Source organism: Salvelinus fontinalis, chromosome 29 (assembly GCF_029448725.1).
Source record: "Salvelinus fontinalis isolate EN_2023a chromosome 29, ASM2944872v1, whole genome shotgun sequence".
NCBI lineage: Eukaryota > Metazoa > Chordata > Actinopteri > Salmoniformes > Salmonidae > Salvelinus > Salvelinus fontinalis.
In genome coordinates, this window is record NC_074693.1 from 16,548,859 (window position 1) to 16,575,894 (window position 27,036).

Sequence of the window (27,036 nt, forward strand, 5' to 3'; positions counted from 1 at the left end):
ATGAGGGAAGATGGAGAGAGGAAAAGGTGGAGGACATGAGGGAAGATGGAGGAGACGAACAGGTGGAGGACATGAGGGAAGATGGAGGAGACGAACAGGTGGAGGCTATGAGGGGAGATGGAGGAGAGGAACAGGTGGAGGACATGAGGGAAGATAGAGTAGAGGAACAGGTGGAGGATATGAGGGAAGATGGAGGAGAGAGGAACACTTGGAGGATATGAGGGAAGATGGAGGAGAGAGGAACAGGTGGAGGACATGAGGGGAGATGGAGGAGAGAGAAACAGGTGGAGGACATGAGGGAAGATGGAGGAGAGAGAAACAGGTGGAGGACATGAGGGAAGATGGAGGAGAGGAACAGGTGGAGGACATGAGGGAAGATGGAGGAGAGGAACAGGTGGAGGACATGAGGGAAGATAGAGGAGAGGAACAGGTGGAGGATATGAGGGAAGATGGAGGAGACGAACAGGTGGAGGCTATGAGGGGAGATGGAGGAGAGGAACAGGTGGAGGATATGAGGGAAGATAGAGGAGAGGAACAGGTGGAGGATATGAGGGGAGATGGAGGAGAGAGAAACAGGTGGAGGACATGAGGGAAGATGGAGGAGAGGAACAGGTGGAGGACATGAGGGAAGATAGAGGAACAGGTGGAGGATATGAGGGAAGATGGAGGAGACGAACAGGTGGAGGCTATGAGGGGAGATGGAGGAGAGGAACAGGTGGAGGACATGAGGGAAGATGGAGGAGAGGAACAGGTGGAGGACATGATGGAAGATGGAGGAGACAAACAGGTGGAGGCTATGAGGGGAGATGGAGGAGAGGAACAGGTGGAGGCTATGAGGGAAGATGGAGGAGAGGAACAGGTGGAGGAAATGAGGGAAGATGGAGGAGAGGAACAGGTGGAGGACATGAGGGAAGATGGAGGAGAGAGGAACAGGTGGAGGCTATGAGGGAAGATGGAGGAGAGGAACAGGTGGAGGCTATGAGGGAAGATAGAGGAGAGGAACAGGTGGAGGCTATGAGGGAAGATGGAGGAGAGGAACAGGTGGAGGCTATGAGGGAAGATGGAGGAGAGGAACAGGTGGAGGATATGAGGGAAGATGGTGGAGAGGAACAGGTGGGGGATATGAGGGAAGATGGAGGAGAGAGGAACAGGTGGAGGGTATGAGGGAAGATGGAGGAGAGGAACAGGTGGAGGACATGAGGGAAGATGGAGGAGAGGAACAGGTGGGGGATATGAGGGAAGATGGAGAGAGGAACAGGTGGAGGATATGAGGGGAGATGGAGGAGAGAGGAACAGGTGGGGGAAATGAGGGAAGATGGAGGAGAGGAACAGGTGGAGGATATAAGGGAAGATGGAGGAGACAAACAGGTGGAGGCTATGAGGGGAGATGGAGGAGAGAGGAACAGGTGGAGGACATGAGGGGAGATGGAGGAGAGGAACAGGTGGAGGACATGAGGGAAGAAGGAGGAGAGAGGAACAGGTGGAGGACATGAGGGAAGATGGAGGAGAGGAACAGGTGGAGGATATGAGGGGAGATGGAGGAGACAAACAGGTGGAGGATATGAGGGAAGATGGAGGAGAGGAACAGGTGGAGGCTATGAGGGAAGATGGAGGAGAGGAACAGGTGGAGGACATGATGGAAGATGGAGGAGAGAGGAACAGGTGGAGGATATGAGGGGAGATGGAGGAGAGAGGAACAGGCGGAGGATATGAGGGAAGATGGAGGAGAGGAACAGGTGGAGGACATGAGGGAAGATGGAGGAGAGAGGAACAGGTGGAGGATATGAGGGAAGATGGAGGAGAGGAACAGGTGGAGGATATAAGGGAAGATGGAGGAGACAAACAAGTGGAGGCTATGAGGGGAGATGGAGGAGAGGAACAGGTGGAGGCTATGAGGGAAGATGGAGGAGAGAGGAACAGGTGGAGGACATGAGGGAAGATGGAGGAGACGAACAGGTGGAGGATATGAGGGAAGATGGAGGAGAGGAACAGGTGGAGGACATGAGGGAAGATGGAGGAGACGAACAGGTGGAGGCTATGAGGGGAGATGGAGGAGAGGAACAAGTGGAGGACATGAGGGAAGATGGATGAGAGAGAAACAGGTGGAGGATATGAGGGGAGATGGAGGAGAGAGAAACAGGTGGAGGACATGAGGGAAGATGGATGAGAGAGAAACAGGTGGAGGATATGAGGGGAGATGGAGGAGAGGAACAAGTGGAGGACATGAGGGAAGATGGATGAGAGAGAAACAGGTGGAGGACATGAGGGAAGATGGATGAGAGAGAAACAGGTGGAGGATATGAGGGGAGATGGATGAGAGGAACATGTAGAGGCTATGAGGGGAGATGGAGGAGAGGAACAGGTGGAGGCTATGAGGGAAGATGGAGGAGAGGAACAGGTGGAGGACATGAGGGAAGATAGAGGAGAGGAACAGGTGGAGGATATGAGGGAAGATGGAGGAGAGGAACAGGTGGAGGACATGAGGGAAGATGGAGGAGAGAGAAACAGGTGGAGAACATGAGGGAAGATGGAGGAGAGGAACAGGTGGAGGCTATGAGGGGAGATGGAGGAGAGGAACAGGTGGAGGCTATGAGGGAAGATGGAGGAGAGGAACAGGTGGAGGACATGAGGGAAGATGGAGGAGAGGAACAGGTGGAGGATATAAGGGAAGATGGAGGAGACAAACAGGTGGAGGCTATGAGGGGAGATGGAGGAGAGGAACAGGTGGAGGCTATGAGGGAAGATGGAGGAGAGGAACAGGTGGAGGATATAAGGGAAGATGGAGGAGACAAACAGGTGGAGGCTATGAGGGGAGATGGAGGAGAGGAACAGGTGGAGGACATGAGGGAAGATAGAGGAGAGGAACAGGTGGAGGATATGAGGGAAGATGGAGGAGAGAGGAACACTTGGAGGATATGAGGGAAGATGGAGGAGAGAGGAACAGGTGGAGGACATGAGGGGAGATGGAGGAGAGAGAAACAGGTGGAGGACATGAGGGAAGATGGAGGAGAGAGAAACAGGTGGAGGACATGAGGGAAGATGGAGGAGAGGAACAGGTGGAGGACATGAGGGAAGATGGAGGAGAGGAACAGGTGGAGGACATGAGGGAAGATAGAGGAGAGGAACAGGTGGAGGATATGAGGGAAGATGGAGGAGACGAACAGGTGGAGGCTATGAGGGGAGATGGAGGAGAGGAACAGGTGGAGGATATGAGGGAAGATAGAGGAGAGGAACAGGTGGAGGATATGAGGGGAGATGGAGGAGAGAGAAACAGGTGGAGGACATGAGGGAAGATGGAGGAGAGGAACAGGTGGAGGACATGAGGGAAGATGGAGGAGAGGAACAGGTGGAGGCTATGAGGGAAGATGGAGGAGACGAACAGGTGGAGGCTATGAGGGGAGATGGAGGAGAGGAACAGGTGGAGGACATGAGGGAAGATGGAGGAGAGGAACAGGTGGAGGATATAAGGGAAGATGGAGGAGACAAACAGGTGGAGGACATGAGGGGAGATGGAGGAGAGGAACAGGTGGAGGCTATGAGGGAAGATGGAGGAGAGGAACAGGTGGAGGAAATGAGGGAAGATGGAGGAGAGGAACAGGTGGAGGACATGAGGGAAGATGGAGGAGAGAGGAACAGGTGGAGGCTATGAGGGAAGATGGAGGAGAGGAGCAGGTGGAGGCTATGAGGGAAGATAGAGGAGAGGAACAGGTGGAGGCTATGAGGGAAGATGGAGGAGAGGAACAGGTGGAGGCTATGAGGGAAGATGGAGGAGAGGAACAGGTGGAGGATATGAGGGAAGATGGTGGAGAGGAACAGGTGGGGGATATGAGGGAAGATGGAGAAGGAACAAGTGGAGGGTATGAGGGAAGATGGAGGAGAGGAACAGGTGGAGGACATGAGGGAAGATGGAGGAGAGGAACAGGTGGGGGATATGAGGGAAGATGGAGAGAGGAACAGGTGGAGGATATGAGGGGAGATGGAGGAGAGAGGAACAGGTGGGGGATATGAGGGAAGATGGAGGAGAGGAACAGGTGGAGGATATAAGGGAAGATGGAGGAGACAAACAGGTGGAGGCTATGAGGGGAGATGGAGGAGAGAGGAACAGGTGGAGGACATGAGGGGAGATGGAGGAGAGGAACAGGTGGAGGACATGAGGGAAGATGGAGGAGAGAGGAACAGGTGGAGGACATGAGGGAAGATGGAGGAGAGGAACAGGTGGAGGATATGAGGGGAGATGGAGGAGACAAACAGGTGGAGGATATGAGGGAAGATGGAGGAGAGGAACAGGTGGAGGCTATGAGGGAAGATGGAGGAGAGGAACAGGTGGAGGACATGATGGAAGATGGAGGAGAGAGGAACAGGTGGAGGATATGAGGGGAGATGGAGGAGAGAGGAACAGGCGGAGGATATGAGGGAAGATGGAGGAGAGGAACAGGTGGAGGACATGAGGGAAGATGGAGGAGAGAGGAATAGGTGGAGGATATGAGGGAAGATGGAGGAGAGGAACAGGTGGAGGATATAAGGGAAGATGGAGGAGACAAACAAGTGGAGGATATGAGGGAAGATGGAGGAGAGGAACAGGTGGAGGCTATGAGGGAAGATGGAGGAGAGATGAACAGGTGGAGGACATGAGGGAAGATGGAGGAGACGAACAGGTGGAGGATATGAGGGAAGATGGAGGAGAGGAACAGGTGGAGGACATGAGGGAAGATGGAGGAGACGAACAGGTGGAGGCTATGAGGGGAGATGGAGGAGAGGAACAAGTGGAGGACATGAGGGAAGATGGATGAGAGAGAAACAGGTGGATGATATGAGGGGAGATGGAGGAGAGAGAAACAGGTGGAGGACATGAGGGAAGATGGATGAGAGAGAAACAGGTGGAGGATATGAGGGGAGATGGAGGAGAGGAACAAGTGGAGGACATGAGGGAAGATGGATGAGAGAGAAACAGGTGGAGGACATGAGGGAAGATGGATGAGAGAGAAACAGGTGGAGAACATGAGGGAAGATGGAGGAGAGGAACAGGTGGAGGCTATGAGGGGAGATGGAGGAGAGGAACAGGTGGAGGCTATGAGGGAAGATGGAGGAGAGGAACAGGTGGAGGATATAAGGGAAGATGGAGGAGACAAACAGGTGGAGGCTATGAGGGGAGATGGAGGAGAGGAACAGGTGGAGGATATGAGGGGAGATGGAAAAGAGAGAAACAGGTGGAGGACATGAGGGAAGATGGAGGAGAGGAACAGGTGGAGGACATGAGGGAAGATAGAGGAGAGGAACAGGTGGAGGATATGAGAGAAGATGGAGGAGACGAACAGGTGGAGGCTATGAGAGGAGATGGAGGAGAGGAACAGGTGGAGGACATGAGGGAAGATGGAGGAGAGGAACAGGTGGAGGATATAAGGGAAGATGGAGGAGACAAACAGGTGGAGGCTATGAGGGGAGATGGAGGAGAGGAACAGGTGGAGGCTATGAGGGAAGATGGAGGAGAGGAACAGGTGGAGGCTATGAGGGAAGATGGAGGAGAGGAACAGGTGGAGGATATGAGGGAAGATGGTGGAGAGGAACAGGTGGGGGATATGAGGGAAGATGGAGGAGAGAGGAACAAGTGGAGGGTATGAGGGAAGATGGAGGAGAGGGGAACAGGTGGAGGATATGAGGGGAGATGGAGGAGAGGAACAGGTGGAGGACATGAGGGAAGATGGTGGAGAGGAACAGGTGGGGGATATGAGGGAAGATGGAGGAGAGAGGAACAAGTGGAGGGTATGAGGGAAGATGGAGGAGAGGAACAGGTGGAGGACATGAGGGAAGATGGAGGAGAGGAACAGGTGGGGGATATGAGGGAAGATGGAGAGAGGAACAGGTGGAGGATATGAGGGGAGATGGAGGAGAGAGGAACAGGTGGGGGATATGAGGGAAGATGGAGGAGAGGAACAGGTGGAGGATATAAGGGAAGATGGAGGAGACAAACAGGTGGAGGCTATGAGGGGAGATGGAGGAGAGAGGAACAGGTGGAGGACATGAGGGGAGATGGAGGAGAGGAACAGGTGGAGGACATGAGGGAAGATGGAGGAGAGAGGAACAGGTGGAGGACATGAGGGAAGATGGAGGAGAGGAACAGGTGGAGGATATGAGGGGAGATGGAGGAGACAAACAGGTGGAGGATATGAGGGAAGATGGAGGAGAGGAACAGGTGGAGGCTATGAGGGAAGATGGAGGAGAGGAACAGGTGGAGGACATGATGGAAGATGGAGGAGAGAGGAACAGGTGGAGGATATGAGGGGAGATGGAGGAGAGAGGAACAGGCGGAGGATATGAGGGAAGATGGAGGAGAGGAACAGGTGGAGGACATGAGGGAAGATGGAGGAGAGAGGAACAGGTGGAGGATATGAGGGAAGATGGAGGAGAGGAACAGGTGGAGGATATAAGGGAAGATGGAGGAGACAAACAAGTGGAGGATATGAGGGAAGATGGAGGAGAGGAACAGGTGGAGGCTATGAGGGAAGATGGAGGAGAGAGGAACAGGTGGAGGACATGAGGGAAGATGGAGGAGACGAACAGGTGGAGGATATGAGGGAAGATGGAGGAGAGGAACAGGTGGAGGACATGAGGGAAGATGGAGGAGACGAACAGGTGGAGGCTATGAGGGGAGATGGAGGAGAGGAACAAGTGGAGGACATGAGGGAAGATGGATGAGAGAGAAACAGGTGGAGGATATGAGGGGAGATGGAGGAGAGAGAAACAGGTGGAGGACATGAGGGAAGATGGATGAGAGAGAAACAGGTGGAGGATATGAGGGGAGATGGAGGAGAGGAACAAGTGGAGGACATGAGGGAAGATGGATGAGAGAGAAACAGGTGGAGGACATGAGGGAAGATGGATGAGAGAGAAACAGGTGGAGGATATGAGGGGAGATGGATGAGAGGAACATGTAGAGGCTATGAGGGGAGATGGAGGAGAGGAACAGGTGGAGGCTATGAGGGCAGATGGAGGAGAGGAACAGGTGGAGGACATGAGGGAAGATAGAGGAGAGGAACAGGTGGAGGATATGAGGGAAGATGGAGGAGAGGAACAGGTGGAGGACATGAGGGAAGATGGAGGAGAGAGAAACAGGTGGAGAACATGAGGGAAGATGGAGGAGAGGAACAGGTGGAGGATATGAGGGAAGATGGAGGAGACGAACAGGTGGAGGCTATGAGGGGAGATGGAGGAGAGGAACAGGTGGAGGACATGAGGGAAGATGGAGGAGAGGAACAGGTGGAGGATATAAGGGAAGATGGAGGAGACAAACAGGTGGAGGCTATGAGGGGAGATGGAGGAGAGGAACAGGTGGAGGCTATGAGGGAAGATGGAGGAGAGGAACAGGTGGAGGCTATGAGGGAAGATGGAGGAGAGGAACAGGTGGAGGATATGAGGGAAGATGGTGGAGAGGAACAGGTGGGGGATATGAGGGAAGATGGAGGAGAGAGGAACAAGTGGAGGGTATGAGGGAAGATGGAGGAGAGGGGAACAGGTGGAGGATATGAGGGGAGATGGAGGAGAGGAACAGGTGGAGGACATGAGGGAAGATGGATGAGAGGAACAGGTGGAGGATATAAGGGAAGATGGAGGAGGGGAACAGGTGGAGGACATGAGGGGAGATGGATGAGAGGAACAGGTGGAGGATATGAGGGAAGATGGAGGAGAGGAACAGGTGGAGGATATGAGGGAAGATGGAGGAGAGGAACAGGTGGAGGACATGAGGGAAGATGGATGAGAGGAACAAGTGGAGGATATAAGGGAAGATGGAGGAGGGGAACAGGTGGAGGACATGAGGGGAGATGGAGGAGAGAGGAACAGGTGGGGGATATGAGGGAAGATGGAGGAGAGAGGAACAGGTGGAGGATATGAGGGGAGATGGATGAGAGGAACATGTAGAGGCTATGAGGGGAGATGGAGGAGAGGAACAGGTGGAGGCTATGAGGGCAGATGGAGGAGAGGAACAGGTGGAGGACATGAGGGAAGATACAGGAGAGGAACAGGTGGAGGATATGAGGGAAGATGGAGGAGAGGAACAGGTGGAGGACATGAGGGAAGATGGAGGAGAGAGAAACAGGTGGAGAACATGAGGGAAGATGGAGGAGAGGAACAGGTGGAGGCTATGAGGGGAGATGGAGGAGAGGAACAGGTGGAGGCTATGAGGGAAGATGGAGGAGAGGAACAGGTGGAGGATATAAGGGAAGATGGAGGAGACAAACAGGTGGAGGCTATGAGGGGAGATGGAGGAGAGGAACAGGTGGAGGATATGAGGGGAGATGGAAAAGAGAGAAACAGGTGGAGGACATGAGGGAAGATGGAGGAGAGGAACAGGTGGAGGACATGAGGGAAGATAGAGGAGAGGAACAGGTGGAGGATATGAGGGAAGATGGAGGAGACGAACAGGTGGAGGCTATGAGGGGAGATGGAGGAGAGGAACAGGTGGAGGACATGAGGGAAGATGGAGGAGAGGAACAGGTGGAGGATATAAGGGAAGATGGAGGAGACAAACAGGTGGAGGCTATGAGGGGAGATGGAGGAGAGGAACAGGTGGAGGCTATGAGGGAAGATGGAGGAGAGGAACAGGTGGAGGCTATGAGGGAAGATGGAGGAGAGGAACAGGTGGAGGATATGAGGGAAGATGGTGGAGAGGAACAGGTGGGGGATATGAGGGAAGATGGAGGAGAGAGGAACAAGTGGAGGGTATGAGGGAAGATGGAGGAGAGGGGAACAGGTGGAGGATATGAGGGGAGATGGAGGAGAGGAACAGGTGGAGGACATGAGGGAAGATGGTGGAGAGGAACAGGTGGGGGATATGAGGGAAGATGGAGGAGAGAGGAACAAGTGGAGGATATGAGGGAAGATGGAGGAGAGGAACAGGTGGAGGACATGAGGGAAGATGGAGGAGAGGAACAGGTGGGGGATATGAGGGAAGATGGAGAGAGGAACAGGTGGAGGATATGAGGGGAGATGGAGGAGAGAGGAACAGGTGGGGGATATGAGGGAAGATGGAGGAGAGGAACAGGTGGAGGATATAAGGGAAGATGGAGGAGACAAACAGGTGGAGGCTATGAGGGGAGATGGAGGAGAGAGGAACAGGTGGAGGACATGAGGGGAGATGGAGGAGAGGAACAGGTGGAGGACATGAGGGAAGATGGAGGAGAGAGGAACAGGTGGAGGACATGAGGGAAGATGGAGGAGAGGAACAGGTGGAGGATATGAGGGGAGATGGAGGAGACAAACAGGTGGAGGATATGAGGGAAGATGGAGGAGAGGAACAGGTGGAGGCTATGAGGGAAGATGGAGGAGAGGAACAGGTGGAGGACATGATGGAAGATGGAGGAGAGAGGAACAGGTGGAGGATATGAGGGGAGATGGAGGAGAGAGGAACAGGCGGAGGATATGAGGGAAGATGGAGGAGAGGAACAGGTGGAGGACATGAGGGAAGATGGAGGAGAGAGGAACAGGTGGAGGATATGAGGGAAGATGGAGGAGAGGAACAGGTGGAGGATATAAGGGAAGATGGAGGAGACAAACAAGTGGAGGATATGAGGGAAGATGGAGGAGAGGAACAGGTGGAGGCTATGAGGGAAGATGGAGGAGAGAGGAACAGGTGGAGGACATGAGGGAAGATGGAGGAGACGAACAGGTGGAGGATATGAGGGAAGATGGAGGAGAGGAACAGGTGGAGGACATGAGGGAAGATGGAGGAGACGAACAGGTGGAGGCTATGAGGGGAGATGGAGGAGAGGAACAAGTGGAGGACATGAGGGAAGATGGATGAGAGAGAAACAGGTGGAGGATATGAGGGGAGATGGAGGAGAGAGAAACAGGTGGAGGACATGAGGGAAGATGGATGAGAGAGAAACAGGTGGAGGATATGAGGGGAGATGGAGGAGAGGAACAAGTGGAGGACATGAGGGAAGATGGAGGAGAGGAACAGGTGGAGGACATGAGGGAAGATAGAGGAGAGGAACAGGTGGAGGATATGAGGGAAGATGGAGGAGACGAACAGGTGGAGGCTATGAGGGGAGATGGAGGAGAGGAACAGGTGGAGGACATGAGGGAAGATGGAGGAGAGGAACAGGTGGAGGATATAAGGGAAGATGGAGGAGACAAACAGGTGGAGGCTATGAGGGGAGATGGAGGAGAGGAACAGGTGGAGGCTATGAGGGAAGATGGAGGAGAGGAACAGGTGGAGGCTATGAGGGAAGATGGAGGAGAGGAACAGGTGGAGGATATGAGGGAAGATGGTGGAGAGGAACAGGTGGGGGATATGAGGGAAGATGGAGGAGAGAGGAACAAGTGGAGGGTATGAGGGAAGATGGAGGAGAGGGGAACAGGTGGAGGATATGAGGGGAGATGGAGGAGAGGAACAGGTGGAGGACATGAGGGAAGATGGTGGAGAGGAACAGGTGGGGGATATGAGGGAAGATGGAGGAGAGAGGAACAAGTGGAGGGTATGAGGGAAGATGGAGGAGAGGAACAGGTGGAGGACATGAGGGAAGATGGAGGAGAGGAACAGGTGGGGGATATGAGGGAAGATGGAGAGAGGAACAGGTGGAGGATATGAGGGGAGATGGAGGAGAGAGGAACAGGTGGGGGATATGAGGGAAGATGGAGGAGAGGAACAGGTGGAGGATATAAGGGAAGATGGAGGAGACAAACAGGTGGAGGCTATGAGGGGAGATGGAGGAGAGAGGAACAGGTGGAGGACATGAGGGGAGATGGAGGAGAGGAACAGGTGGAGGACATGAGGGAAGATGGAGGAGAGAGGAACAGGTGGAGGACATGAGGGAAGATGGAGGAGAGGACCAGGTGGAGGATATGAGGGGAGATGGAGGAGACAAACAGGTGGAGGATATGAGGGAAGATGGAGGAGAGGAACAGGTGGAGGCTATGAGGGAAGATGGAGGAGAGGAACAGGTGGAGGACATGATGGAAGATGGAGGAGAGAGGAACAGGTGGAGGATATGAGGGGAGATGGAGGAGAGAGGAACAGGCGGAGGATATGAGGGAAGATGGAGGAGAGGAACAGGTGGAGGACATGAGGGAAGATGGAGGAGAGAGGAACAGGTGGAGGATATGAGGGAAGATGGAGGAGAGGAACAGGTGGAGGAAATAAGGGAAGATGGAGGAGAAAAACAAGTGGAGGATATGAGGGAAGATGGAGGAGAGGAACAGGTGGAGGCTATGAGGGAAGATGGAGGAGAGAGGAACAGGTGGAGGACATGAGGGAAGATGGAGGAGACGAACAGGTGGAGGATATGAGGGAAGATGGAGGAGAGGAACAGGTGGAGGACATGAGGGAAGATGGAGGAGACGAACAGGTGGAGGCTATGAGGGGAGATGGAGGAGAGGAACAAGTGGAGGACATGAGGGAAGATGGATGAGAGAGAAACAGGTGGAGGATATGAGGGGAGATGGAGGAGAGAGAAACAGGTGGAGGACATGAGGGAAGATGGATGAGAGAGAAACAGGTGGAGGATATGAGGGGAGATGGAGGAGAGGAACAAGTGGAGGACATGAGGGAAGATGGATGAGAGAGAAACAGGTGGAGGACATGAGGGAAGATGGATGAGAGAGAAACAGGTGGAGGATATGAGGGGAGATGGATGAGAGGAACATGTAGAGGCTATGAGGGGAGATGGAGGAGAGGAACAGGTGGAGGCTATGAGGGCAGATGGAGGAGAGGAACAGGTGGAGGACATGAGGGAAGATAGAGGAGAGGAACAGGTGGAGGATATGAGGGAAGATGGAGGAGAGGAACAGGTGGAGGACATGAGGGAAGATGGAGGAGAGAGAAACAGGTGGAGAACATGAGGGAAGATGGAGGAGAGGAACAGGTGGAGGATATGAGGGGAGATGGAGGAGAGGAACAGGTGGAGGCTATGAGGGAAGATGGAGGAGAGGAACAGGTGGAGGATATAAGGGAAGATGGAGGAGACAAACAGGTGGAGGCTATGAGGGGAGATGGAGGAGAGGAACAGGTGGAGGATATGAGGGGAGATGGAGGAGAGAGAAACAGGTGGAGGACATGAGGGAAGATGGAGGAGAGGAACAGGTGGAGGACATGAGGGAAGATAGAAGAGAGGAACAGGTGGAGGATATGAGGGAAGATGGAGGAGACGAACAGGTGGAGGCTATGAGGGGAGATGGAGGAGAGGAACAGGTGGAGGACATGAGGGAAGATGGAGGAGAGGAACAGGTGGAGGATATAAGGGAAGATGGAGGAGACAAACAGGTGGAGGCTATGAGGGGAGATGGAGGAGAGGAACAGGTGGAGGCTATGAGGGAAGATGGAGGAGAGGAACAGGTGGAGGCTATGAGGGAAGATGGAGGAGAGGAACAGGTGGAGGATATGAGGGAAGATGGTGGAGAGGAACAGGTGGGGGATATGAGGGAAGATGGAGGAGAGAGGAACAAGTGGAGGGTATGAGGGAAGATGGAGGAGAGGGGAACAGGTGGAGGATATGAGGGGAGATGGAGGAGAGGAACAGGTGGAGGACATGAGGGAAGATGGATGAGAGGAACAGGTGGAGGATATGAGGGAAGATGGAGGAGAGGAACAGGTGGAGGATATGAGGGAAGATGGAGGAGAGGTACAGGTGGAGGACATGAGGGAAGATGGATGAGAGGAACAAGTGGAGGATATAAGGGAAGATGGAGGAGGGGAACAGGTGGAGGACATGAGGGGAGATGGAGGAGAGAGGAACAGGTGGGGGATATGAGGGAAGATGGAGGAGAGAGGAACAGGTGGAGGATATGAGGGGAGATGGATGAGAGGAACATGTAGAGGCTATGAGGGGAGATGGAGGAGAGGAACAGGTGGAGGCTATGAGGGCAGATGGAGGAGAGGAACAGGTGGAGGACATGAGGGAAGATACAGGAGAGGAACAGGTGGAGGATATGAGGGAAGATGGAGGAGAGGAACAGGTGGAGGACATGAGGGAAGATGGAGGAGAGAGAAACAGGTGGAGAACATGAGGGAAGATGGAGGAGAGGAACAGGTGGAGGCTATGAGGGGAGATGGAGGAGAGGAACAGGTGGAGGCTATGAGGGAAGATGGAGGAGAGGAACAGGTGGAGGATATAAGGGAAGATGGAGGAGACAAACAGGTGGAGGCTATGAGGGGAGATGGAGGAGAGGAACAGGTGGAGGATATGAGGGGAGATGGAAAAGAGAGAAACAGGTGGAGGACATGAGGGAAGATGGAGGAGAGGAACAGGTGGAGGACATGAGGGAAGATAGAGGAGAGGAACAGGTGGAGGATATGAGGGAAGATGGAGGAGACGAACAGGTGGAGGCTATGAGGGGAGATGGAGGAGAGGAACAGGTGGAGGACATGAGGGAAGATGGAGGAGAGGAACAGGTGGAGGATATAAGGGAAGATGGAGGAGACAAACAGGTGGAGGCTATGAGGGGAGATGGAGGAGAGGAACAGGTGGAGGCTATGAGGGAAGATGGAGGAGAGGAACAGGTGGAGGCTATGAGGGAAGATGGAGGAGAGGAACAGGTGGAGGATATGAGGGAAGATGGTGGAGAGGAACAGGTGGGGGATATGAGGGAAGATGGAGGAGAGAGGAACAAGTGGAGGGTATGAGGGAAGATGGAGGAGAGGGGAACAGGTGGAGGATATGAGGGGAGATGGAGGAGAGGAACAGGTGGAGGACATGAGGGAAGATGGTGGAGAGGAACAGGTGGGGGATATGAGGGAAGATGGAGGAGAGAGGAACAAGTGGAGGGTATGAGGGAAGATGGAGGAGAGGAACAGGTGGAGGACATGAGGGAAGATGGAGGAGAGGAACAGGTGGGGGATATGAGGGAAGATGGAGAGAGGAACAGGTGGAGGATATGAGGGGAGATGGAGGAGAGAGGAACAGGTGGGGGATATGAGGGAAGATGGAGGAGAGGAACAGGTGGAGGATATAAGGGAAGATGGAGGAGACAAACAGGTGGAGGCTATGAGGGGAGATGGAGGAGAGAGGAACAGGTGGAGGACATGAGGGGAGATGGAGGAGAGGAACAGGTGGAGGACATGAGGGAAGATGGAGGAGAGAGGAACAGGTGGAGGACATGAGGGAAGATGGAGGAGAGGAACAGGTGGAGGCTATGAGGGAAGATGAGGGGGGAGGAACAGGTGGAGGCTATGAGGGAAGATGGAGGAGAGGAACAGGTGGAGGACATGATGGAAGATGGAGGAGAGAGGAACAGGTGGAGGATATGAGGGAAGATGGAGGAGAGGAACAGGTGGAGGCTATGAGGGAAGATGGAGGAGAGGAACAGGTGGAGGACATGATGGAAGATGGAGGAGAGAGGAACAGGTGGAGGATATGAGGGGAGATGGAGGAGAGAGGAACAGGCGGAGGATATAAGGGAAGATGGAGGAGAGGAACAGGTGGAGGACATGAGGGAAGATGGAGGAGAGAGGAACAGGTGGAGGATATGAGGGAAGATGGAGGAGAGGAACAGGTGGAGGATATAAGGGAAGATGGAGGAGACAAACAAGTGGAGGATATGAGGGAAGATGGAGGAGAGGAACAGGTGGAGGCTATGAGGGAAGATGGAGGAGAGAGGAACAGGTGGAGGACATGAGGGAAGATGGAGGAGACGAACAGGTGGAGGATATGAGGGAAGATGGAGGAGAGGAACAGGTGGAGGACATGAGGGAAGATGGAGGAGACGAACAGGTGGAGGCTATGAGGGGAGATGGAGGAGAGGAACAAGTGGAGGACATGAGGGAAGATGGATGAGAGAGAAACAGGTGGAGGATATGAGGGGAGATGGAGGAGAGAGAAACAGGTGGAGGACATGAGGGAAGATGGATGAGAGAGAAACAGGTGGAGGATATAAGGGGAGATGGAGGAGAGGAACAAGTGGAGGACATGAGGGAAGATGGATGAGAGAGAAACAGGTGGAGGACATGAGGGAAGATGGATGAGAGAGAAACAGGTGGAGGATATGAGGGGAGATGGATGAGAGGAACATGTAGAGGCTATGAGGGGAGATGGAGGAGAGGAACAGGTGGAGGCTATGAGGGCAGATGGAGGAGAGGAACAGGTGGAGGCTATGAGGGCAGATGGAGGAGAGGAACAGGTGGAGGACATGAGGGAAGACAGAGGAGAGGAACAGGTGGAGGATATGAGGGAAGATGGAGGAGAGGAACAGGTGGAGGACATGAGGGAAGATGGAGGAGAGAGAAACAGGTGGAGAACATGAGGGAAGATGGAGGAGAGGAACAGGTGGAGGATATGAGGGGAGATGGAGGAGAGGAACAGGTGGAGGCTATGAGGGAAGATGGAGGAGAGGAACAGGTGGAGGATATAAGGGAAGATGGAGGAGACAAACAGGTGGAGGCTATGAGGGGAGATGGAGGAGAGGAACAGGTGGAGGATATGAGGGGAGATGGAGGAGAGAGAAACAGGTGGAGGACATGAGGGAAGATGGAGGAGAGGAACAGGTGGAGGACATGAGGGAAGATAGAAGAGAGGAACAGGTGGAGGATATGAGGGAAGATGGAGGAGACGAACAGGTGGAGGCTATGAGGGGAGATGGAGGAGAGGAACAGGTGGAGGACATGAGGGAAGATGGAGGAGAGGAACAGGTGGAGGATATAAGGGAAGATGGAGGAGACAAACAGGTGGAGGCTATGAGGGGAGATGGAGGAGAGGAACAGGTGGAGGCTATGAGGGAAGATGGAGGAGAGGAACAGGTGGAGGCTATGAGGGAAGATGGAGGAGAGGAACAGGTGGAGGATATGAGGGAAGATGGTGGAGAGGAACAGGTGGGGGATATGAGGGAAGATGGAGGAGAGAGGAACAAGTGGAGGGTATGAGGGAAGATGGAGGAGAGGGGAACAGGTGGAGGATATGAGGGGAGATGGAGGAGAGGAACAGGTGGAGGACATGAGGGAAGATGGATGAGAGGAACAGGTGGAGGATATAAGGGAAGATGGAGGAGGGGAACAGGTGGAGGACATGAGGGAAGATAGAGGAGAGGAACAGGTGGAGGATATGAGGGAAGATGGAGGAGAGGAACAGGTGGAGGACATGAGGGAAGATGGAGGAGAGAGAAACAGGTGGAGAACATGAGGGAAGATGGAGGAGAGGAACAGGTGGAGGATATGAGGGGAGATGGAGGAGAGGAACAGGTGGAGGCTATGAGGGAAGATGGAGGAGAGGAACAGGTGGAGGATATAAGGGAAGATGGAGGAGACAAACAGGTGGAGGCTATGAGGGGAGATGGAGGAGAGGAACAGGTGGAGGATATGAGGGGAGATGGAGGAGAGAGAAACAGGTGGAGGACATGAGGGAAGATGGAGGAGAGGAACAGGTGGAGGACATGAGGGAAGATAGAAGAGAGGAACAGGTGGAGGATATGAGGGAAGATGGAGGAGACGAACAGGTGGAGGCTATGAGGGGAGATGGAGGAGAGGAACAGGTGGAGGACATGAGGGAAGATGGAGGAGAGGAACAGGTGGAGGATATAAGGGAAGATGGAGGAGACAAACAGGTGGAGGCTATGAGGGGAGATGGAGGAGAGGAACAGGTGGAGGCTATGAGGGAAGATGGAGGAGAGGAACAGGTGGAGGCTATGAGGGAAGATGGAGGAGAGGAACAGGTGGAGGATATGAGGGAAGATGGTGGAGAGGAACAGGTGGGGGATATGAGGGAAGATGGAGGAGAGAGGAACAAGTGGAGGGTATGAGGGAAGATGGAGGAGAGGGGAACAGGTGGAGGATATGAGGGGAGATGGAGGAGAGGAACAGGTGGAGGATATGAGGGAAGATGGAGGAGAGGAACAGGTGGAGGACATGAGGGAAGATGGATGAGAGGAACAGGTGGAGGATATAAGGGAAGATGGAGGAGGGGAACAGGTGGAGGACATGAGGGGAGATGGAGGAGAGAGGAACAGGTGGGGGATATGAGGGAAGATGGAGGAGAGAGGAACAGGCGGAGGATATGAGGGGAGATGAGGGAGTAGAGGGGCTAGAGGGATTTAAGGGGGCAGATCCCTGCTCCTCTAGGCACCTGTCTACATAGATACACAGAGAGGGGAGGATAGGAGAGGAGAGAGGGTAGGAGTGAGGGGAGGAGAGGACAGAGGAGAGGGGAGGGGAGAGCAGAGAGGAGGGGAGAGCAGAGGAGAGCAGAGAGGGCAGATGGGAGGAGAGCGGAGAGGAGGGGAGAGCAGAGGAGAGCAGAGAGGGCAGAGGGGAGGAGAGCAGAGGAGAGAGGAGAGGAGAGTCTGTATGGGAGGTGTAGGAGCTCTGAGTGACAGGGGTGACATTTACAAAGAGCACAGTAAACAAAGGACTTAGAGAGAATAAATAGCAGAGAGAGATCACACACACACAGGTAGTCACACACAGGTAGGCACACAAACACACAGGTAGGCACACAAACAAACACACAGGTAGGCACACAAACAAACAGGTAGGCACACAAACAAACACACAGGTAGGCACACAAACAAACAGGTAGGCACACAAACAAACACACAGGTAGGCACACAAACAAACAGGTAGGCACACAAACAAACACACAGGTAGGCACACAAACAAACACACAGGTAGGCACACAAACACACAGGTAGCCACACAAACACACAGGTAGCCACACAAACAAACAGGTAGACACAAACAAACAGGTAGGCACACAAACAAACAGGTAGGCACACAAACAAACAGGTAGGCACACAAACAAACAAACAGGTAGTCACACAAACAAACAAACAGGTAGTCACACACACACACACACACACACACACACACACACACACACACACACACACACACACACACACACACACACACACACACACACAGGTGGAGGATATGAGGGAAGATGGAGGAGAGAGGAACAGGTGGAGGATATGAGAGAATAAATAGCATAGAGAGATCACACACACAGGTAGGCACACACAGGTAGGCACACAAACACACACACAGGTAGGCACACAAACAAACACACAGGTAGGCACACAAACAAACACACAGGTAGGCACACAAACAAACACACAGGTAGGCACACAAACAAACACACAGGTAGGCACACAAACAAACAGGTACGCATGCAAACAGGTAGGCACACAAACAAACAGGTAGGCACACACACACACACACACACACACACACACACACACACACACACACACACACACACACACACACACACACACACACACACACACACACACACACACACACACACACACACACACAGGTAAGCACACAAACAGGTAGGCACACACACACACAGGTAGGCACACAAACAAACCCGCAGGTAGGCACACACACACACACACACACACACAGGAACACACACCCAGGCACACACATCCACACAGACAGGTACGCACACGTACACATACGTACGCACGAACCCACACCCACAGCCCTGTCTCTACAGAGATCTAGGCAGACATACCTTTAGAGCCAGCCAATCAGAATGCATTAAGGAACAGACAAAGGGAGGGGAATTTACGGCTGTCTCTGTGTGCAATCCATATAGCACCCTATTCCCTATATAGTGCACTACTATAGACCCTGTTCAAAAGTAGTGCACTATATAGGGGATAGGGTGCCATTTGGGATGCAGCCCTGTCTCTCTTCAGACGGCAACGTGTGGAAATGAAACGCCACAGCGCTGATTAATACCAGCTGAACATCGTTAACGTCTTTGTAAACTCGTTGTCTCTGATTAAACGGAAGACAGTACAGGCAGCTTAAAGAATCACTGTCTCTCCTCACAGATGTAAAACAAACAATCTGTTCTCTTGAGTGACCAAATAAAAATAGACACAACTGGTCAAAAACAAAGTGTAAGCATTTTAAAAACCAGCCCAGCAACGACTGACTGTGGCTCTTCAGAAGACCGCACTTGTATGGAGCTATGGACACATAACAGTTGAGTTTGGTGAAGGCAGCCCTCTTTGGAGACAAGTCCAGATGTCCACACATGAAGTAATGGGGCCAGCTCATCTGGGAACGATGAGTACATTAGATTGTATACTTTCATTTACTATACCGCTGCTGTAGACCCCAGAGAGGAGGGAGAGGGAGAGAGAGAGTATGTTTACACTTGCTTTGGCAATGTAAACATATGTTTCCTATGCCAATAATGCCCCTTAAATTGAAATGTAATTGAGAGAGAGAGAGATGACATTCTCCTTCATTGGACAGACTGGCAGATCTATATTTACTGGAGTGGTGTGTTCTGGTATGCTGTGAGAGCACATTCTGCACGTCTGTGTGTGTGTTTGCTATGCTAGCTTAGCAGCATGCTGTAAATGCCACCAGCTGAAGGGTAATAGCAGAAACAGCAGGGACAGAGGAAGGCCTTTGATTTATCGAATCTAGTCCCCATACTGCAAGGCTCTTACAACCACAATCTCTCTCCATTGGTCCAGTGAGTCAGTCAGTGCCTTGGAAGACACTGGTGATGATGCTATTTCTCTCCCCTCTTCTCCCCTCACTCTCCTCTCCTTTTTCTGTCCTCCTCTCCTTCCCTCCTTCTCTCCTCCTTTTCCTCCTCTCCCCTCATATCCTCTCCCCTCCTCTCAGTAGGTCTCTCTGGTGTCCCTGAGACAGAGTCAACCTTTCTGTGTCTCTAATTTCAGACACTTTAATGAGATTCTTAATTGGTGACCTTTAGAGATGGGGACCAACGGTGGCACTGATGATCAATGCTCTCACTCTGGGGGGAGCCAGACAGAGCTAGTGGCACTACTTAATACACACTATCGACCCAGCCACCCTTCAGTGCAGTTCACTTCGGACTGGACAGAGTTTAGTTGGTGAAAGTGTTTTCCTTGTCTTTTCTTTGTGATGGTTGGATTGGCACCATGAGGGCGCTCCTGAGTGGCGCGGTGGTCTAAGACACTGGCGTCACTGCAGTACCTGGTTCGAATCCAGGTTGAATCACATCCGGCTGTGATTGGTCCCATAGGACGGTGCACAGTGTTGGCTGGGTGTGGCCGAGTAGGCCGCCATTGTAAATAAGAATATTGTTCTTAACTGACTTAGCTAGTTAATAAAGGTTAAATACAGATCTGGGACCTGGCTATATTAGAAAGAGAGATTTTAGTTATTTATTTTTATTTATTTCACCTTTATTTAACCAGATAGGCAAGTTGAGAACAAGTTCTCATTTACAATTGCGACCTGGCCAAGATAAAGCAAAGCAGTTCGACACATACAACAACACAGAGTTACACATGGAGTAAAACAAACATACAGTCAATAATACAGTATAAAAAATAAGTCTATATACAATGTGAGCAAATGGGGTGAGATAAGGGCGGTAAAGGCAAAAAAAAGGCCATGGAAGCGAAGTAAATACAATATAGCAAGTAAAACACTGGAATGGTGGATTTGCAATGGAAGAATGTGCAAAGTAAAGATAGAAATAATGGGGTGCAAAGGAGCAAAATAAATAAATAAAGTAGAGGGAGAGGTAGTTGTTTGGGCTAAATTATAGATGGACTATGTGAAGGTGCAGTAATCTGCGAGCTGCTCTGACAGCTGGTGCTTAAAGCTAGTCAGGGAGATAAGTGTTTCCAGTTACAGAGATTTTTGTAGTTCATTCCAGTCATTGGCAGCAGAGAACTGGAAGGAGAGGCGGCCAAAGGAAGAATTGGTTTTGGGGGTGACTAGAGAGATATACCTGCTGGAGCGCGTGCTACAGGTGGGTGCTGCTATGGTGACCAGCGTACTGAGATAAGGGGGGACTTTACCTAGCAGGGTCTTGTAGATGACCTGGAGCCAGTGGGTTTGGCGACGAGTATGAAGCGAGGGCCAGCCAACGAGAGCGTACAGGTCTCAGTGGTGGGTAGTATATGGGGCTTTGGTGACAAAATGGATGGCACTGTGATAGATACTTTAAAATACCTTCACATGTCTTCAATGAGGTCATAATTTTTGCTTCTCTAGTTTTTAAGCATTTTAAAATCCCACTTCTGTCCCACTGTAGGTTTGTGACACACAACTAGTGTACCTGAAAGAGTAGGACTACGGAAGCGTCCGTCTGGGACTGTTGTTAACTATTCAATGACAGCTGACATTGTGTAAATTGTGACAATGATGAAAGTAGAGAACTTCTTTAGTCCTGTTTTATCTAACTAACTAACAGACAGAAAGACAGACAGACAGAGGGACAGACAGACAGACAGACGGACAGACAGACAGTGGGACAGACTGATAGACAGACAGAGGGACTGACAGACAGACAGAGACAGACAGACTGTTATACAGAGAGACAGAGGGACAGGCAGACTGAGGGACAGACAGGCAGAGGGACAGACTGATAAACAGACAAAAGGGACAGACTGACAGGCAGGGGGACTGACAGACAGAGGAACAGACAGACTGATAGACAAAAAGAGACATACATACAGAGGGGCAATGGGACAGACAGACAGACAGACAGACAGACAGACAGACAGACAGACAAACAGACAGAGGGACGGGCAGACAGACACAGACAGACACAGACAGACGGACAGACAAAAATGGGGAGTATATTGGGACAGACACATAGACACACACACAACAACAATAACAAACCCTAAAAGTTGATGTCCAAGTCCAAACAATCACAGGGAAGAGTGTGTATTACAACACATACACAGTCTGACCTTTTCAACCATGAACAGTAACACTACTTGTAACCTAAAAGCTCTCTAAGACAACAGTCTTTTACAAAGCACAAAGTGGTACTAAGAAAACCCTACTGAATTGGGGAGAACCAAAAAAGAACAATAATGGACTGGAGCCTGCAGGGCCGGATTGGGACAAGAATTTAGCCCTGGCATCTTGGTAGGGGGGCGGGCTGTTGCCCACTGATCAGCCAAAGGCTCATTATAGATTAGTGCAACAGAAAATTTAACAGGCCCATGGATCACCGACCATGTCACCTTTTTCATGTTTTATTCTGAAATGAAATAAAACATTTTGTGGGTGTCATTTTCTACCAGCCACTCAACAACAAAAAATGTATCCAGCCCATCTGGCATTTGCCAGAATTACCAGATAGCCAATCTGTGCCTGGGAGTCTGGTTACATCATGGGTAACTGCCACTAAGTCACAGCCTGGCCTGGCATGAACTAATTACCTTTTGTGTGGGTGGGGAGGGGGGCTGAATCATGGGGTGTTGTGTCAATTGAGTCTCTGTATTTATGTGGAAGCAGCAGCACTCTGTCCAAGTCAAATTTCCCTTCAGGGACAATAAAGTATATCATACCATCATATAATATATCCAATCTACATCAGATTTAGCTCACTTCATTTGGATATTCCATCTGTAGATGCTCTACAGCAGGGGTACTCAACTCCTACCCTACGAGGTCTGGAACCGGCAGGTTTTTTGTTCTACCTGATAGTTAATTGCACACACCTGGTGTCCCAGGTCTAAATCAGCCCCCGATTAGAGTGGAACAATGAAAACATGCAGTGGAACTGGCTTCCAGGTCCAGAGTTGAGTTTGAGGGATCTACAGACTATCAAGGACATTTCACCTAACTATCTACTAGCCCTAACCCTAACCTTAACCTTTATCCTAACCCTAAACTTAGCCCTTACCCTTATTCTAAACCAAACCATAACCCTTACCCTTATTCTAAACCTATCCCTAAATGTAACCTTAGCCTTAGCTAAGCCTTAGCAACAGATTGTTTGTTGATAGATTTACCCTCTATAGAGCATCTACAGATGGAAAATCCAGATGATCCAAATAAAGTGATGACCCAGATCTACCCATTGTATTTCTACCCCATTGTATTTCTACCCCATTGTATTTCTACATCAGATCTACCCATCATATTTCTAAGTGGGATTCTTACCTGGGTGAGATGTCACATCCCTGCTGCATGAAGGCTCCCAGGGAGAACCAGAGAGAGTTGAAGATGCCAAACTCGTTGGTCTGTTCCTGATTCTGCTGGTTCTGGCCTGGCTGACCAGGGCTCTGCCCTGACTGTAGCCCAGCACCGGGACCCGTCGGCTGGGTTGGGGTCTGGGGTTCGGCCTCCTCCTCATAGTCCTCTGCGTGCCACTCGTAGGGGCTGAAGCGGCTCACCAGGAACAGGACCACGCTCACACCGATGTAGGCGAACACGATACACATCCAGATCTCATAGGCCAGCGGGTCCAGGAAGGAGAAGACACCTGGTTTAGACTTGGTGGGCTTCTTGATCATGATGGAGATGCCCAGAGACATGAATGGCTTGGAGAAGTCGATCACTTCTTCTCGGACAAGGGTGATGGTCAGCGGGGCTACCGCCACGTCTGCTTTCTGGAGGAGAGAAGGGGAGAAGGGGAGGAACAGAGGTAGAGAGAGAGGAAGGGAAGGAGGGGGAGAGAGGTTGAGAGGGAGGGAGGGAGGTAGCGAGAGAGGAAGGGAAGGAGGGGGAGAGAGGTTGAGAGGGAGGTAGAGAGAGAGGTAGGGAAGGAGGGGGAGAGAGGTTGAGAGGGAGGGAAGGAGGTAGAGAGAGAGGAAGGGAAGGAGGAGGAGAGAGGTTGAGAGGGAGGTTAGGGAGGTAGCGAGAGAGGAAGGGAAGGAGGGGGAGAGAGGTTGAGAGGGAGGAAGGGAGGTAGAAAGAGAGGAAGGGAAGGAGGGGGAGAGAGGTTGAGAGGGAGGGAGGGAGGTAGAGAGAGAGGAAGGGAAGGAGGGGGAGAGAGGTTGAGAGGGAGGGAGGGAGGTAGAGAGAGAGGAAGGGAAGGAGGGGGAGAGAGGTTGAGAGGGAGGGAGGGAGGTAGAGAGAGAGGAAGGGAAGGAGGGGGAGAGAGGTTGAGAGGGAGGTAGAGAGAGAGGTAGGGAGGGAAGGAGGTAGAGAGGGAGAGAGAGAGAGAGAGAGAGAGAGAGAGAGAGAAAGAGAAAGAGATACATGTTAGCAAGAAATATAGAGTTGTGCTGTCACATTGACCATGAAATACACTCAAGCACAAAAAATGAAAAGCATGAAAAGATTGATGAAAAGCATGAAAAGATTGATCAAATGAAGATCCTACATCTATAAATAAAAACCTGTTTTCTACATCTGTAAATAAATCCGTAGAGCTAGATACTGTCCAGTACAGTAGGTGTGCTGGAGGAGGACAAAGAAGGAAAGAAAATACTGAAGGTAGTCATCATTCATACAGCATAAGACTGAACACACAGAGATTTTGTTTAACAGGAAACACTCAAATCCTGACCTTGATTTCCTGTAGACCCCGTTCTCCCACCCTCATACACACACCAGTCTCCCCATAGCATCACAAAGACCCTTTCAACAGCAGAGATTGGCACCATGGTGTGCAACGGGTCCTCTTTGTTACAAATTCATTTCCTATGGATGTGTATGTGTGTGGATGTGTGTGGATGTGTGTGTGTGTGTGTGTGTGTGGATGTGTGTGGGCAGATTGTAGGAGATGGGACTGAACAGTTGTTCTTTAGTTACAGTACATACACTTAACCTCCCTGTCACCTTCTCAAGCATTGAGCTGCCCGACTCTGAGTCACAACCAGAGAGAGAGCGCGAGAGGGAGGGAGGGAGAGAGAGAGGGAGAGGGAGGGAGAGAGAGAGAGAGAGAGGGAGAGAGAGTGAGAGAGAGAGAGGGAGGGAGAGAAAGGGAGAGAGAGGGAGAGAGAGAGCGGGAGGGAGAGAGAGGGAGAGAGAGAGAGGAAGAGAGAGAGGGAGAGAGAGAGAGAGGGAGAGAGAGGGAGAGAGGAAGAGAGAGAGGGGGGGAGAGTCCACTGTGTATTAAGTTATTTAAAGCTTTATTGTTGAGCATTGAAAACAGATCTGTGAAAAAATATATACTTCTTTGAAAGGACCAACATGTTTGGCAGACGGTATCAATGCAAACATTATAGTGTCAGAAATATTTTTTTTGCAGTGACATCAACATAAAAATACAATGTGACAACTATGAACGTTAACCACCTCCAGAAATGTTATGGACACGTATGACCTCCCATTATGAGCACTTACAAACCCTCATTATAAGCTCTAATGACCTTCTTATGAGCACTCACCCCGTACACCAGCTCTCCGACCATGCCGTTCCACATCTTGGTCTCGGGGTCTCTGGCTCCATACTTCCCATCTGTGACCACCTTCAGTTTGTAATGGTATCCAACGTGCTTGGCGATCTCAGCCGCTAGCTCCACGATGTAACCCTCGTACTTATCGTTCCCTGACAGCTGATCATGGTTCTTCTTCAGCATTACGTATGGGGATTCCTGTAGGAGAGGGACGGTGTATACATTCAGGGTTGGGCTCAATTCCATTTCAATTCCAATTCAGGAAGTACACTGAAATTCCAATTCCTATTCTCTTCAATGCTTTTCAATAAGGAACATGTATTTTCTGAATTGACTTGAAGTGAACCCAATCCTGGATACAGTTCCAATATGATCACATTAAAGATCATTATTGGATGGATTGATAAAGGTTAGTATCAGGGAGTGTAATGACATGACACATTAGTATGACTGGTGGATGAACTGTGATGACAGAGAGTAGGGTCCTTGTAGCAGCCGTAACAGAAGACATGTTGCAGGAGGCAGCAGGATCAGGTGCACAAGTCTATTATTAAGGTCCACAGTTGACGATGGTGGTCCAGACATTAAATGGACAATACAAAATTATAAAAAGTGGATATTTACAAAATAACTTCTTCATGAAAAGAAAATGCCTTGTAGCAGGAAAATCTGTCTATTCCATTCAGACTAAGGTTGGGGTATCAGGCTACCGTCAGCCTCCCCTCACAATTACCAAGATGAATCTGCAAAATTGCACCAAAAAAGTAATTTGTTTTCTCTTAGCCCTGGGACATACAGTGCTTTCAAAAAGTATTCAGAACCATTCACTTTTTTCACATTGTTACGTTACTGCCTTATTCTAAAATTGATTAAATAAAAAATGTTCCTCATCAAACTACACACAATACCCAGTGACAATGCGAAAACAGGTCTTTAGAGATTGTTTACACATTTCTTAAAAATAAAAACAGAAATACCTTATTTACATAAGTATTCAAACCCTTTGCTATGAGACTCGAAATTGATCTCAGGTGCATCCGGTTTCCATTGATCATCCTTGAGATGTTTCTACAACTTGGAGTCCACCTGTTTTAAATTCAATTGATTGTACATGATTGGGAAAGGCACACACCTGTCTTTATAAGGTTCCAAGGTTGACAGTGCATGTCAGAGCAAAAACCAAGCCATGAGTTCAAAGGAATTGTCCGTAGAGCTCCGAGACAGGATTGTGTCGAGGCACAGATCTGGGGAAGGGTAGCAATCAATTTCTGCAGCATTGAAGGTCCCCAAGAACACAGTGGCCTCCATGATTACTAAATGGAAGAAGTTTGGAACCACTAAGACTCTTCCTAGAGCTGGCCGCCCGGCCAAACTGACAAATTGGAGGAGAAGGGCCTTGGTCAGGGAGGTGACTAAGAACCCAATCGTCACCCGATGGAGATCCAGAGGTCCTCTGTGGAGATGGGAGAAACTTCCAGAAGGACAAGCTTCTCTGCAACACTCCACCTATCAGGCCTTTATGGTAGAGTGACCAGACGGAAGCCACTCCTCAGTAAAAGGCACATGACAGCCCGCTTGGAGTTTGCCAAAAGGCACCTAAAGGACTCTCAGACCATAAGGAACAAGATTCTCTGGTCTGATGAAACCAAGATTGAACTCTATGGCCTGAATGCCAAGCATCACATCTGGAAGAAACCTGGCACCATCCCTACGGTGAAGCATGGTGGTGGCAGCATCATACTGTGGGGATGCTTTTCAGTGGCAGGGACTGGGAGACTAGACAGGATCTGGGGAAAGATGAACGGAGCAAAGTACAGAGAGATCCTTGATGAAAACCTGCTCTAGAGCGCTGAGGACCTCAGACTGGGGTGAAGGTTGTGGTGCTTCATTTCTTTACTATCAAATGAGGAGAGACAAACTTATCACACAAGTCAGAGTTATACTTAAACTAAATCTTTAATCACATATTAATAAGGAAGCAGGCCAATACAACACACACAT

At 51.0% G+C, this 27,036-nt stretch overlaps 1 protein-coding gene across 2 annotated transcripts in view; it reads right to left on the minus strand.

The window, feature by feature from the left end:
* Nucleotides 1-27,036, minus strand: part of gria1a (glutamate receptor, ionotropic, AMPA 1a) — a 252,731-nt gene that overhangs the window by 49,891 nt on the left and 175,804 nt on the right. For both annotated transcript variants that reach the window (XM_055888385.1, XM_055888384.1), the window contains exons 10-11: nucleotides 25,027-25,233; nucleotides 22,853-23,301 (exon numbers count right to left, since the gene is read on the minus strand). In XM_055888385.1, coding sequence (XP_055744360.1) covers nucleotides 22,853-23,301; nucleotides 25,027-25,233 — 656 coding nt within the window. The remainder of the gene's footprint in view (nucleotides 1-22,852; nucleotides 23,302-25,026; nucleotides 25,234-27,036) is intronic.